This window comes from Microchirus variegatus (assembly GCF_963457635.1).
Source record: "Microchirus variegatus genome assembly, chromosome: 9".
In the NCBI taxonomy this organism is placed as follows: Eukaryota; Metazoa; Chordata; class Actinopteri; order Pleuronectiformes; family Soleidae; genus Microchirus; species Microchirus variegatus.
In genome coordinates, this window is record NC_139810.1 from 16,916,620 (window position 1) to 16,932,428 (window position 15,809).

Here is a 15,809-nt window from a genome sequence, read left to right on the forward strand (position 1 = left end):
AAACATAAAACTGTACAGGGGGAGGAAAGGGACAAACAAAGAGTAGATAAGGGAGTCCTAGTACTACTACTAGGCAACACACTTGTTGCGAGAGAAAGGCTGCATGATGGAGGAAAATTAAAGACAGGCGGGGTCAAAAGTATGACATGAAACAATCAATTGGAGAGACACGCTGTTATTTGATTCGCTGTTGGATACCTGCTATTAATCTGTCACAGAGACAGCTTAAAGTGTGTTTGTGGGTATGCCTTTTGTGTATTTTGGTATATGTAAAGTGCAGACATTATTTACAGTATATCCTTGTTAAGATATATATTCTCCCCAGTTTGATGATGTTGTGAAATCTTTGTAGCTCTGTTTACAACTTCAGTGTAATAAATTGTACATTCTCACTACCATAAATCATAGAGCTGGGAAACTGTTTATTGTAACGGGAAGATTGGTAATTTAACTTCTATGTACTGTATATCACACTCGTGTCTTATGCTCCACGTATGCTTGTGTGTCCTTGAGTGAAAGAGAAATCTCTATTTGAAAGCACACAGCAGGAAGGCATAACCCTGTAACCTTGTAACATGTTAACCAATTCTAAAACTTGACTCTACCAGTTTGTCTTGTTAGCCTTCTATGCATAACCGATGTGTGTAATTATGGGAGACGTATTGTACTTCAGTGTCCTAAATAGGGTTGGTATCGTTTGTTTCTTTCCAATAGGTGTTTCACTGATAAAACACTGCTTGTGCTGAAACAGTACCTGAATAGGTACATTTTAACTACAACACAAATATCAACAATTTTAAAGGGTGACTGTTTATTTTTTAAGAAAATGTGAACTTAAAATGGGATAATAGCCTATATTAACACCTTAATACAATAATATATTGATGTTGTGGATCACGGTCTTGCAGTTGAATGAATTCTGCCGAGATGCTTATGTTAAAAGCTTGTATTAATTTACTGTCTGTCTGTCTGTCTGTCTGTCTGTCTGTCTGTCTGTCTGTCTGTCTGTCTGTCTGTCTGTCGTTACATAACTCTTCGGTCTGTTGTTTTATATGGCGGGGACACCACAGTATAGATAATTATCTGAAAACCCTTGTCATTTATTCCTTAGCTGATTGTCATATGATACAAGTAGATGCTGGCATGAAACAGCCAAAACTAATCATACACTCTACCATACACATAAAGGTGAAATCCACTGCAAAATTGCTGTTATCCAAAGTACTCTCGGACTGTTCAGCATTTTGAATGTGGGCTCAGCTCACTTTCTAAGGCCCCAATTTGCCTAAGGCAATAATTGACATGTTTGACTGTGATTATTTGTGTTTGGTGTGACGCATGGTTACCAGCAGACATAGTACGTCAGCAGCCTTGATACCTGCCTTGCACTACATATTTTGCCAAGGTGATTCAAGAGATGTCACCAGGTGTATTATCTGTCTTCTCTCTCCACTGCGATGATTATAAGAATTATTTTTCTTTACCGTTTGCTAAAGAAAATAATCCATAACATTAACCCTTTTTTCATGTGAATCTTCTACAGTCGTCACACAGCGTACAGTATGTAACTGTGAATTACATGTCTTTGATGAGATTTCTGTATTGGACTTATTGTATTGAAGCTGTAGAGCTGTGAGTTAGTGCTGCTTGGATCAGCATTTCATTGCACATTGTCTCTGACTGACATACAAGTCATGTCTTCTCTGGAAAACACAGGAGTCAGGTTTATGTCTGTTCCTGTGTGTAGGTCTGGGAAGTGAAGAAACAAAGTAAAAGAAAATTGAAGCACATGTTAAAAAGATAATAGGTAACAGATTATGATGAGGGGAAAATGGTATTTACTTGGCAAAAGGTTCAGCATTGTAATCAGTTTGCTGGAAATGCAAAATTCAAAAAAGTATAAATGCTGTTGTTTTAAACGGGTTAAAAGTTGTATCTTTCCACATTCAGCTACTTGTGTATGTATACAATAATATTTATATAATAATACAATGATTCTGCTACAGAATCCTTTCTCCTCCCTAATAATGAGCTACATGTGTGCATTCTGAAGGCATGATTCTGGAGGGATTTCTTTGTATACGTGGGTGTGTAGGAGGATACTGGAGCTGATGATGTGCTTTATTGTGTCAGCTTTCTAGCTGGAGTTGTGCATGTATTGTATTTTGTGTGTGCGAGAGAGGGAGAGGAAGGATGCTTGTGTTATTATTGTTTTTATTATTATTTGTTTTGGTCGATCAGCTGTACTGCGAGTCCAAGTGCAGGATTGAACTGTTACGTGTGCATGAGGGTGCATGCCAGCAGAGGCTGAGAATGACTTCCGAGGCTGCAAGCACTGTGGGAGAGGCAACACGTGAGAGAAGCTCTCTGCTCCACATCTGACCCTGTTGTTATCAATCATGCCTTGAGAGAGGAGGAGGAGGAGAAGGGGGAGAGAGGAAGAGGCATAAGCAGCGATGAGAGAGGCTGGAGGGAAAGCAGGAAAAAGATGGAGAGACAGAGTGGGAGGATAGAAGAACAGATGGTGGGGGCTGTTGCTGAGGAAGAGAAGGAAAATGGGGGGGCACTGGAGGTGAGGGAAGAGAATGGAGAGTAGATGAGATAGCAAGGGAGTTTTCTGTTTCAAGGGATGTAAATCTCTCAGCACCTTAATCCCATCTGATTTTGATTGATGGGGCTTTGATGCACTTAATAAACGTTCTTTATTTTATTTATTTTCAAGAAATGTACTTCTGAATTAATTAAATCAGAACATTATTACAATTGAGTCATATGTTAAACATACACTGTTTTTTCTCAAAACGTATATGAACTGTTTTGGCAGCTTAGTAAGTGGTCACTCTGTGCTACATTGTGTCTGAGAATCAGGGAAAGATGAAATAGGAAAATGCCTGGAAAAGTCAATTTTTACAATGGACACAAATTAACAAATGTACCGCTGAGTTGTTTCAATCAAATTATATACACTGTCTAAATGTATTATTCTCACAGGGACATCTGCAGTATGTGTGCCAATTTAACTGGTATGGTAATAGAGTTAGAAGAAAGGCTTAGTTAATTGCATTTAATACAACAAATAAATAGTTAGTTACTATTCATAATGTGACTTTTTGCATCCATTGTGCTGTCACTATTTTATTCTGCCAAATAGATGGAATATTCCAAATGTAGGTTGACTTGCTGCCAAAGTGACACAGACAGATCTATCCATTTAAAAGCCAAGATTGTCTTTTTTCTCTTCCATTTTTGTTCCAGTAAAAGAGTGGAAAACTAGGAGGTGTGAGCAGCAGCAGGTGGACAGACAAATAACAGACCTGTCCAAATTGACTCCAATTGGCCAAGTTTTCCTTGAAAGCCCCCGCTTGAAAGTCAACTCTTCGCTGCTGTAAAGTTGACATGAACGCTCATTTAATTGTCACCGAAAATATCTTTTAATCTGCATTTGTTGTCTTGGAAATATAGTCAAAGATAATATTGTTACTGTTGTTTCAAAGATATGCACATTGATATTATTGAGTAACTGATAAAACACTGAAACTCCACACATTCCCAGGAGGATTCAGTCACATGACCTCTCATGAGCGTCATCCCTGCCACACAGGTTAGCCACGTGTGGTTATGATAATAGGGAGAAAACATGGAGACACCAGCCCTGGCAACTAAGTCTTTGAAATAGTTTTATTGTTTGTTTTTGCTTGTGTGCTGCACAATTTACTTTATATTAGAGCATCTGAATGTTTACCTAGAGTTCAATGTTTTTACACAGTAGTTCATTTATTAGTCCAAGTTTAAAGAAAGTACTTGTTTTCCTGAATCATTTGTCCATTGATATAAAAATACATCAATAAAAATACAATTTTAAATGATATTGAGTAATTATTGTCATCGTGAAATTCCCCTAAATATTGAGATATTATGTTTTGCCCATATGATAACTTTGCAATCATATGAGTATTTTGCCACCTTGTTAGTCACATTCATTCTTCCCTCCAGCAAACTGGCTGATATATTGATGGACTGAGCAGGCAGAAAGTCACACACTGAGCTTGGCTATGAGAGAAATCAATGGAAAACACCTTATTCACTTATTCACTTAGTGGGCTCTTCCTTCTCTCTCTTTCCCTCTCTCTCTCCACTCCCCCATTGATTATTTCTCTCCTCATTTGTGTTGGTTTGTGTTTGTTTTTGTTGAATAATTGGTTATCACATGCTTAAGTCACTCTTATCCCTTTATCTGCCTCTTTCTTTATATCTACTCATAACAACCACTTGTCTTTCTCTTTATGGTCCCCTATGTTTAATTTACAGTAGCATTCTACATGTCACTTTCATGAAATTTTTTCTCACTTTTTTTGGTCACTGTTCTTGTCTATTAAATCTCCCCCCCCCCTTAATGTTCTCTTCCCTCTGTCTCTCTCCATCTGTTAATGCCGTTCTGGCAGTGAGTGTGAGTATAGGGATGGATTGAGAGAGTTGGAGGGAGTTAGAAAAGGCGGGATGATCTACCGCTCGGTGCAAACTGGATAGATGAGAGAGGGGAGTGAACGGGGGGCGAGGGGGGGGGGGGGTTATTGTTATGGCAATGAGATCTTCTTTGTGTTAGGTTGCCAAGGCAACTTCAGGCGAACACTTGATACAGCCACCATCACCTACACCCCCCAGCCACATGACTGTAGGGAGAGCACTTCATGCATTGCACACTCAGACTTACGCACCCACACACCAAAACCACGTGCACACATTTTAAGTATGACCGCCTGCTCTTAACAGAAAGGCTGCATTTTGTGTGACTTATGGCGACCGTACATAATTAATTGATGAGAAAATCATTTTTGGTCAGGTAGTCAATTTCTGATTTTGGCTGAAAATGTTCCCCAAAACAAGTTCACTTGTTTGTCGTGCTCTTGACTTTTATTCCCCCTCAAACAAATGTGTAAAATGTGCAGGTTAACAATTTTAATTGTATAATTAGTGGACAAACTTGATGTTAAACCAGTGTAAGATGAGCCCAACAACCTCTGTACAAGGAAGATGTATTGGAGAGGACGTATAGTAACTATGTTAAGAATAAGATAACAGCAAAACAACAAAAATACATGCAAATGTGTACATAGTAATGACATTTTGACTTGCAAATGCAAATCTTATTTAGGTTCCTTTATATTGTTCACTGTACCACAACATCTGTGCTAAATGAATTATTTCCTGGTTTTTAGGTGCACTTGTTGCTCTTCATTACTCTGTGTGTTCCTCAGTCATATTTCCTCTTCGCTGGGCTGCCCACTGTGATCTGACCTGTTCATGAATTTGATGTGAATCAAAGCAAATCATTTTCAGCATTTTGGAATGTGTCTTCCCAGTTGGTTGTTATGTGGGGTGGGGGGGGGGGGTACTTGATACTATTGTTTTCTCTTTTAAAACTCTGTGAAAGGATATAACATTTCTTTATATATTGCTTTTTTTTGGTAAAGAATAAATACAATCCGTCATTTTCATCACCAATGTAAAAATATGGTTTTATTTTTAATTCCAAGTCATGGGATGTCTATGTCAGGGAAGATTAAACTGATGAGTAACAGCTGGAAGGTTCTGTGACATTAAATGATGCCACTGTATATGTTTTTGGACATATGACTTCATTTTCCCATGGAACTTATAGTCATTTCTGTAGTTTATCCTTTTCTTTAAAAAAAAAAAGACAGACGGAGGGAGGGAGGGAGGGATTTGTGACGCTTTTGGAGGAATATGGAGGAAGGTCTGAAAGTTCAGCGTAAGCAGCCAGAGACGTCTTTCACCCGGGTGTGTCTTTGTTTGATCAGAATCCAGATCACTGTGTCATGGCAGGTTAAGAAAAAGTCACGCACTGTTTTTTTATTTTTTTTATTTGAATGTCTGTTCCCTGATATTTAAAAATAAAAACATTTTTCCAATAAAGCGGTACACTAAAGATGGTACCATCTGTACATTTTACCTCGTAAATTGTTCCCCCTTTTATGATTAACAATCAACTGTTTTTCTTTTACAGTTACACAAAATTGACCAGTTTTTGGCATTGTCATAAAAATAGCCTGATGTAGGTGAGATATATATATAAAAAAAAAAAGTTTAACGAAGAGTTATTGTTTTTATACTCTGAAATTCCTCGGTTACACCCTCAAAGTGCTTGTTGGTAGAAGTGTAACTAATGTGGGAGTTGTAGTTTAAATAAATACAGATTTAATAGCTATTTAGTGCTTTGGTAGAACTTTTGTTGGTTTTAAAAGTGCTATATCTGCAACATTTTATAGAGCTGATGCCACAGTGCAGCAGAACCTAAGACCATGCTTTGGCTTGCTCTGTGTTGAGGGATACTTTGAGTGATCTCCACGGAGAGTGAAATGTTAAACTCCGTCTTTCTCCCCTGGTGACCAGGTGAAAGTGGTGTGTATGCGTGAGTTTCCCCCAGGCTGCTGTCTTCACAGTCTAGATCTAATGGACTCTGACAGGACAATAATAACGTAGCAATGGACATACACTGTGCGTGTGTGTATGTGTGGCAGCAGTGAACTATGTCCTTGCTGGTTTGTGTCAGCCCAGTGTGAGAAAGCAGGTGTTTAGGACCCTGACCTCACCCGCTTGTGTGTTTAAATTAACACCCTGTTGCAGCAGGCACACACATTCACAACAAGGACAGAAACACCCAAGGATACGATGGGCCTTAAACTTTACAAACATTGCACAACGCCAGGATTCATTATAGACAGCAGATATACAGATGTTGTCAAGAAATCCGTATAATCTAATTTTGTATTAAATATGTTTAATTTGAATGCTTTACAGACATGTACAATACAAGTCTGTATTTGCTAGCTTGCTACCAGTTGCCTCAGGCACAGCCTGAAGCCAGTTCTAGTCGGTAAGCAATCATGCAGACAGGAGGACAGTGTCCTCTTGGCCTGTGTTCACTCAGTGGGGCTCAGCTGTGCGAAGTTTGAAATTTCAAAGTGGAGCTGTTCAACACCAGCAAGAGGGGCCTCTGCATTTGCCGGGATGAGTTTTAACAGCATAGGACTGGTTATCAACTAACTTAAAAATCCAATTTCAAATATTCATGCAAGAAGTGAATGTTTGCATTTTTCTGCTTTGTCGTACTTGGTGTGTATGTGAATTTCATCTGAAACTTCATTAACCATTACTGTCACATTATAACAAAGAAATTGTTACAGCTGAATAATTTTGGTTTGTGGATCAAATTTGAGAACATTTTCATTTCAAGCGATTTTAATTGTTTCAACATTTTCTGACATGTCATGAACCAAACAACTTATCGATGAATCAAGAAATAAGAGATGAATCAATCATTCAGCTTTGTATGATAATGATAATATAAACACATTCAATTTCACAAACAAGGCAGTTGGCTGTAATCTTTTGTAAGGGAGGACATTTACTTTTCAATTACAGGGTGTGACCTACATGCCAGGCTTTGAAAGAGCAGCAGCAATGAGCTGGGCTTGATTAACAAGTAGATGACGTATTACTTTCTTGAACAATTATTTAATTTTTGTATTGTTCCAGCTTACTCCCATAAAATTATAATTTGTAGTTTATTGTGCCAAAGGTTAGATTATGAATCATAATATTAAGGCAGAAGAAGTGTTATTGGTCTTGCAGTTTGTATCTTGAGTCAAAAGTGTTTGTTTGTTGTTTGTTGTTGTTGTTTTTCTGGTGCCGTGTCTGATTTATAGCTGTCACAGTCAGCTGACTCATGACAATTTTCATGGACTTGAGGTTGAAATTGTGAAGTTAACCTTCTTTGTCTGTCTGTCTTTGAGCATGTACTACTTTTTATTTTTTTTCTCGTTACCTCTTTTGCCTTCATCTGTTGATCATCATTGTCAAACCATTCTCTCTCCAATGCTGGCTGTCACTCTGATTCACTGTCTTTATTTTGTGTCCGTTTCCTTTTTTTGAATAGTTTTCTTTCACTTCAGACATTATTAGGAATTGGAAAGCAATCACAAAATTGTGTTAAATGTTATGCAAACAATGATGCTAATTTCAATTCTCCCTCTGTCTACAGCTCCACCACCCAGCAGATTCAACAGAAGAGTGTCAGGTATGTGTGTGTTTGTGTGTTTGACGTCATGCTTTGTGTGTAATCCACACCAGGGCCAATATAGTGTACACAATTATCCAAGTGTTTCACCTGCAGCTTCCTTTTGCATTGTTGTGTCAAGATCAAGAGCTACCGTTTTCGCACAACTATGCTGTTCAATAAGATGATTGTCAGGGAATTGGTTTGACTTAAGTGCGTCCACCTCTGCTACATCAGGGTGCAATACGCCTCCCTTCAGTTAGTGCCATTCCGAGTGTACCTACCATCCATGAAGTTAAAAATCTGCAATTCTTTAAGCTGACAGAGCATAAAATCAGTTTCCTCATAATACTGGCCTGAATTGGCCACAGCTTTAGTCTGACTCTGGCCCAACTGAATGTATACATTGGTAATTTGACTCCCAATTGCATTATCTTGGTGTGTTAGTCCAACTCGGAAGTTTTTTATTTGGAACAATTTCAGTCGGACTAAAATGTTTACATGTATTTTAAAAGTATGGTTTTCATCATACCAATATACTTATTCAGGTATCTCCAATGTCATGTGAACAACGCTCTGATTGCTCTCGCTCTCTCAGAGTCTATTTGCACATGCTGTGAATGTAAAACTGAGCTGCTGTTGTGTATTTGTGCTGTCTCTGCGTCTGAGTTGTAATCTTGTGTGTACAGTGCTCTTGTTTTCTCACGCTCTTTGTAGTGTTTAAATTTGAGTAAATGAATGTCAACCGTCCTCTCACAGCACTGCGCTTCCATTAGTCCCTGGGTGTGTCAGCTGATTATCTTTACTGTTGTCCTACTAACATTGTTGACCCACCTGCCTTTATTAGTGACTTAAATGTGTGATGTTGAGGTAATTATGTGGTTTTAAACTTTATAGGTGTCGCTTGTTCATGTATGTTCGAGATGTTACTACAAAAGTAGGTGTGTGGGAAAAGTAGACCATTTTAAAAGATGGTCCTGATAAAAACACCAGTTTATCAGTGTTTATCAGTTTATTTCTTAGTGGTGGGTATTAACATTTTTAATGTTTTAGGAGTGTTAAAGTATTTCAGATCATTATAGAACTGGACCACCACAGTGTTGGTAATTCATGTGAAACACACGGCTGGTAAACAATAAACATGGTCACAGCTCAAGAGCCAGATCTTTCCAAATGAATCCAGTTCAAATTTTAGGAATGTACATATATGAACAGGCAAAATTGTTATTGATAGACAATAAACAGCATGAAGTTGTGCATAGCACAGTTTGTAGTGTAGAATGAACAGTAGATAAAAACGTAACATTGCTTGTGTAATTGCATTAGATTCAATCACACCTCCAGATTATGAGTGAAGTGGGGCTTGTCAGCGGAACACAAACTAGTCGTTTGTTTATTTTGTGGTGTCTTAGTATATTGTTTTACTGCCCAGGGTAGGGAGTGAGGGTTTGACAGCATTAGGGAAATGAAGAAAATCTGATACTAACAAGTTAAGCAGAACATGATGGACCTGACTGCACTTTCTGTTATCTGATTTTGAATTGTGTTCATACCTGTGAAGAATGCAGCAGGCAAAGCTGAACACTTACTCAAACATCGCTGTTTTTTTGCTTTAGAGTTATGTTTCCTGATCAGCAGCATCAATCAGATTCAGACATGCCATGTACCGTAAATGGTTTTTTTTTTTGTTTGTTTTTTTACTTTCCCTTGGCTGTCACTTCATACAAAATCAAGTTTGAACATTTATATTGACCTGTCATTCATTCAGAAGCGCTGCCATTGCCACTCCCCCATTACTCCACCAACGTCACAGGTTCCATTACTTTTCTATGGATTTTTATAATTGTTGCCTTAGTATCAGTGCTGCTCGTGTTGTAGTATCCATATCATACAGCACTCTGTAAAGTAGGATGGAATAAACCCGAATGGGAAATCACTGAGAACAGGAGGAAGCTCCGACAGCTGTTAACTAAAATGTAATAATGTTTCATCGGTTCTATGTTAAAACATAATTTCTTGATTTCTAATATCACTTGCTAGAAACACAAGTCAACCTGACAGACCTGACTCCTGTTGTAAACAAAAATGCCCCTCAGGGATGATCAAGTTTTCCCAATCCAGTCCAATGATCCAATGGTTTGAGTGTGGCTCTCTTTTTATTTACAATATTGGATGGATGAGAACACTTGCTCAGAGTGCACGCCCTCACACACATAGACATTTATGAGCCAGCTTTGATAGTTGCAGTTACTTGGTCTCTCCACCAAAGCAGTGGCTTGCTCTCTGCAGAGAGAGGAGTTTCTCTCATGAGGGCTTGCATCTCCAAGATGCTGTCGCTGCTGATGCTGCCCACCACCCCCAAACACACACACACAGAGTGAGAGAGAGCGCAGCTGTAGAAATCTACCCTGTAGTTGTGCATCTTTTTTTTTTTTTTTTTTTTTTTTTTTTACTTCCACCATTCTCCCTCTCTAATACTCTCCTTCGTTGTGATTGTGTAACAGTAGCTGTAAGGCTTTAATGTCATTCACTTTCCCGGTTGCGTTTGACTGCATTAAACGTGAACTTTACACCCCAATAGTATCAAATTTCAAATAAAAATTGACAGCTCTATTATCCACTGTATTAATCTCCCTGATTAAGCTGGACAAAAGGAGTGAACACATTAACAATTCAGCAGTTATGCAGTCCTTTTGTATGATTGTTGTGAATGCTGGAAGATGAGATGTAACTGAGGACACATAGACACACACTTAGAGACTCATTTTTGGTAAATGTCATGTAAGAAGTGTTGTGAAGTATGTTTCTATGCACCTGCAAGAAACGCAGCTACTCGGTGACAACTTCAAAATGACCTTATCAGTGTTTGTCTTCCGAAGTGGCAAAACATGTCCTCATGCATGTATCGTTTCCTCACTTTTGGGCTTCTTTAGTGTCCTGTAGTGCTGATGTCCTCCTCTCTCCTGTGGTCCATTGTCTCACTTTGATTGTCCAATATCTGGAAACACTTTATTTTAAGCTCTTTGTAATAAGCAGTAATTGACAACAATATTACGTTCTTATAAATATAAGTAAGTCCATTACATTGGTATTCAAAAAATGGAATGAACACATGTATTTTGTGAAGACACTTATTGGCCCTTATTAGAAACATTTGAATAGTTAATATAATTGTCGTACATGTTAATGAGATGGTTATTGCAATCTTAAAACATTTATTGTTTCTTATTAGCAACCTTACTCATTCAGTTTTATAGTGTCTCTCAATATCTTTCTTTGTGCCTTACCTTCCTTGTACGTTGTTTACACCAAGTGTTTGTGTGTTTGTACCATGCTTCTTTATATCTTTTGCATTTTGTGTCCACAATACAAGTTGTCTGTTATTATGATGTCACTATCTGTTGTGTATAATCTGCAGAGGTTGGATTTAATTCCACAGTCTTGCCTGTCTGCACAAGTGCAAGTTACTGGATAAGAACCTGCCAATTTTCAGTCATACCATTGAAGACACACTGTTGGACTTTGTGTCTTGAATGTTTTGCGAATAGCCCAAACATGCATTGAAGGCCTGAAAATGTGATACTGTTGGTCAAAAACGCCAAAAAGCTTTTGAGTCATTCAGTCCAACACATTTATTTCTAACAACTTGGCAGAGTGTGTAAGCAAGAAGGAGACAAAATATCTGGTGGTGGGGGAAAAAAATTTGTCTACTACTTCCTTGAACTGGGACATGAAGATTGTGGATTTCAGAATCATTTTGAAAAAGGAGGATAAAGGGAACAGGTGAGGGTATAACTACAGGAGGTAGAGGAGAATTCTGCTGAATTATCAGCAGATGAGTTAGAATATGAAAAGAAGTGGTTGGTGAGGCATCTTTACTCTTTAGTCCAGCTCAATGTTCTCTGGAATTTTTTTCACAAGTTTTCCCTAAGCATATCAAATCATATCTTAAGGGTGTGATTATTGCATGCAGTAGTCACCAAAGATATGTCAAATGTAGTAATCGTACATAATACTGATACCTCATGTAGTTAAATTGTTATGAAAGTGTTTATTCATTCGATTTTTGTAATTATTGCATTAAAAATAGTGGTATAGCTTGGTTTGATTTTGGTTGTTAAAAGCTGATTTTTGAGGAGAGCGCAGAGGAGATGTGACAGACGGATGAAGAAGATGAGAGTATCAGATTGGTAGAGAATAGACTGTGTTAATGCATTTTGTCATAGCTCAAAAGGAACGGAGTGTCCCACCTCTGACATTAATTTGCACTGGGTTAAGCCCTTGATGTTTCAACATCCTAATGATGCCTGTGGTGGTGGTAGTGCAGTTTTTTCCAAGGTTGTCACTGCTTGAGCTGCCAGCAACATTTGTTGCTGCTATTTGATTTATTTTGTTTACATATCCTTGTTTTCAAGGTTATGTGGAGGCTCTCATAGCATTTACACGTAATTACTACTGTGACTTAATTCATCTCTGGACTGTATGATACTCTCTCACCTGCACTGTTTGCTCTGTCTAATTACAATGTAATCACCCAGGACATGTTATTGCAGTGTGTAAAGGGGGATTACGTGTCTTCTCTCTAGTGTGTGCGGAGGCGTTCAACCCAGATGAGGACGACGAGGACACAGAGCTCAGAGTGGTTCACCCAAAAACAGATGAGCAGCGCTGCAGACTGCAGGAGGCCTGCCGAGACATCCTACTCTTCAAAACGCTAGATCAGGTAAACAATACTTTGAAACATACAAAGGAAAATGTGTGTATTCAGACACATGTTGGTGCAGAAAACAATTCACAAACATTTGAGTGTAAGAAAATCATTTCTACAGTAATAAGATCCTCAGCGACCCATTCAGCAGCCCCATTAAGATTAACCTTTTCTTCTTGCGTATTTACATTGTTCCTTTGTTTTCTGTATCTAAAATCTGGGTGATATTATTTGCACTATGTTAACTGTTCACATTGGTAAAGTATTACTCATTACATCTCATTAAAATACAATATTTTTTTATTGTATTTAAAAAAATATATATACCCCATACTTTCTCCATTGTACATCACACACACTGACATCCTTCCTTTTTTCCACCATACAGGAGCAGTTCTCTCAGGTGCTTGACGCCATGTTTGAATCAGTGGTTCAACCCCAGGATCATGTCATCGACCAGGGAGATGATGGAGACAACTTCTATGTCATAGAGAGGTAAGAGGCATTCACCCATGCTGGGTCATTAAAGCTGGGTTAGTTTATTCAATCTGATACTACCAGGTTGTTGTAGTCAGCTTTAATGACTGAAAAAAATAAAGAAGCAAATTTTATATAGCCCAGTTACAGAACTGGCTCAGTTGAAGAGAATTAGATTGACTCAAATGGATGCTCATTAACATACACAGAGGAAAATATAATATTTGCAAATAGTTACAGGTTTGTAATCTATTGGAAAAGTGCAGCAGCCAGTTTGGTTGTCTTTACTGTTGGGGTTATGGTTCTAATAGCTATTACATGATTATGGTCTGTGTGCATTTCTGTTTGGTATCTTTGAAGGCCATGGATGTAATTTCCCTCCTATATTGTCAATGTAAACAATGTGAGCTGCTGTGTACACAGTGCGTTGAAGGCCATAGAGGTTTTGTTACATGGATTGGAAAAGAGTAATATACTGTGGCAGTAATAAACTGAGTGTTCTCAAGATGTGAAAAATGTATACTTGTAAATTAGTATTAATAATTATAATTACAACATTGAAATCAGGTAAAATGGTGAAATGATTGTTGACTTTGATTTTAAATTAATTTTGACACATTTTCTTGTGAGTCCCTGAGATTTCACTGTGCTTAGAGGAATTAACATTTATCCTTCATGCGTCAATAGTTCATGTGATTACTTAACATAAAACAAGATGGTGGAAGTTTTTAAACTCTGCCACCAAAGAGAGAACAGACCTACCAGTGTTTTGCTCATTGCTTACTGTTGATCCCAACCCAGCAGCACCTTGTCATTCTTGGCATGGCACATATCACTCAATCACAGTAGTTTTAGTTCCACTTGTTGTTGTGCACTATCTTTCCATCTGTGGACACACTGTATAACACAGTGTGCTCCCTGACATGAGACATGCATGACCTTTAAGAGCAGCACACTCGCCTGGTCATATACTTTCCCAGAGTTTCCCCTGGCCTGTTAAAAAGCATAGGTGGTAGTTAATGTCACCCGCAGGGTGGGATGTGAGCATGGACACACACAGAGATGGGAGAGATAAACTAAAAAGAAAAGCAGGAAACAAAACAGGATAAAGTACCACATTGTTCAGGTTTTTTTTAATGAAGTCTTTTTATTGGGTCATTAAATCTGATATATAAAGTTACTTTGCTTGGTTATATTAGCCATCAATATAAACACATGGGTCTCTCGCTGTTGGCTGTGAAAGCTGCTAGCGGTTTCAAGGCACAGCTGACTCAAAATGATAAATCTCAACACAACCATGCCCTGTAAGCATTTAGCTGCCCTCAGTTGTGTAGTACTAAACTTAACATAAGGACCAGCTTTTACAGACAAATGTGAACAATCGTGTTTGGAGACCTTGAAGGAAGGAAGGAAGTGGAGTTCACTCAGGGACCTGGAAATAAATGTATAATGGGACTGATGACGTGTAAATTATGTTCATATGACCATTGTGGCACTGAGTTGTGACTGTTTTGACAGGGCTTTAATAGCTGCATCTGCCACATCTAAAAGTCATTATAAATAATATAGAAAAATTAGAATGAACTGCTTAGCTTCCTCTGATCTTCTTTTTACCATTGTACTTCATTGTATCTCTCATATGACACTGAAAGGTCTTCATTGTTTACAAATTACTGAGAAGCCAACAAACCCAAGAAACATTTCTTTTTTTGTACTTATCACTGAGGGCCATGCCCACGGGTTGACAAGAAAGATAAAATCCTTGTTATGCACACATCCTGTCTATGCCGGAAGTTACAACCATTTTGTCCTCTGGCTTTAATGGCACACTTTGAAGTAGTGCAGCCTTATTCTCATTTTATCCGTTTGTTTGAGTGTGTATTTATCCACCTCACATGCTTGTTGGTTGTAATAAATAATGAGAAATTTTGATGACTTAAAACTCAAATGAGGAACTTTAAAATATAAGCAACTATTATTTTGCATTCAAACCATTGTCAAATCACTTCATGCAGTGATGATTAAGCCCAACAGCTCCACACGACAAACAGTGAGTTTCTCAATGTAGCAGTGTTTAGATCTTTTGTTGCTGGGCAACATTCTCATGGTGCACACAGGAAGTGATTTATTTTGTTTCAAGACAGATGGAGGCAACAGTAGCATTGTGGTAACGCAAAGATTTGCCCATGAACATTTTTAAAAAGTGAAATCTACAGCTCAAAAAATACGTCCATTCCGCAGTTAGACAACATAAATGCTTTCCCCGCCCATCCTTGCACTGCTGCTGTATACGCACAAACGCTCCCACAATCAGTTCTGGTAGTATTGTTTGTGTTTCCCAGTAAAAAAGGTGTTTTATTTTTTGGTCTTTTTCTTTTTAATCTCACCTTTGAAATCAAATAGAAAGACTTTTATTAATTTGTTAAAGATTCGCTTTCATAGATTAAATGATGCCTTAATAAAAATCACAGGCAAGTAGTAGGTTTGAATACCGGTAAATTGAGTTCCGCTAAGTGACAACACAAATGACCATGGTCTTCTCGTCAT

General features: G+C 38.1%; 1 protein-coding gene across 2 annotated transcripts in view; it reads left to right on the plus strand.

Annotated features, from left to right (window-relative positions):
- Positions 1 to 15,809, plus strand: part of prkar2aa (protein kinase, cAMP-dependent, regulatory, type II, alpha A) — a 36,460-nt gene that overhangs the window by 15,883 nt on the left and 4,768 nt on the right. For both annotated transcript variants that reach the window (XM_083894498.1, XM_083894497.1), the window contains exons 3-5: positions 8,063 to 8,098; positions 12,664 to 12,800; positions 13,174 to 13,280. In XM_083894498.1, the coding sequence (XP_083750624.1) occupies positions 8,063 to 8,098; positions 12,664 to 12,800; positions 13,174 to 13,280 (280 nt within the window). The remainder of the gene's footprint in view (positions 1 to 8,062; positions 8,099 to 12,663; positions 12,801 to 13,173; positions 13,281 to 15,809) is intronic.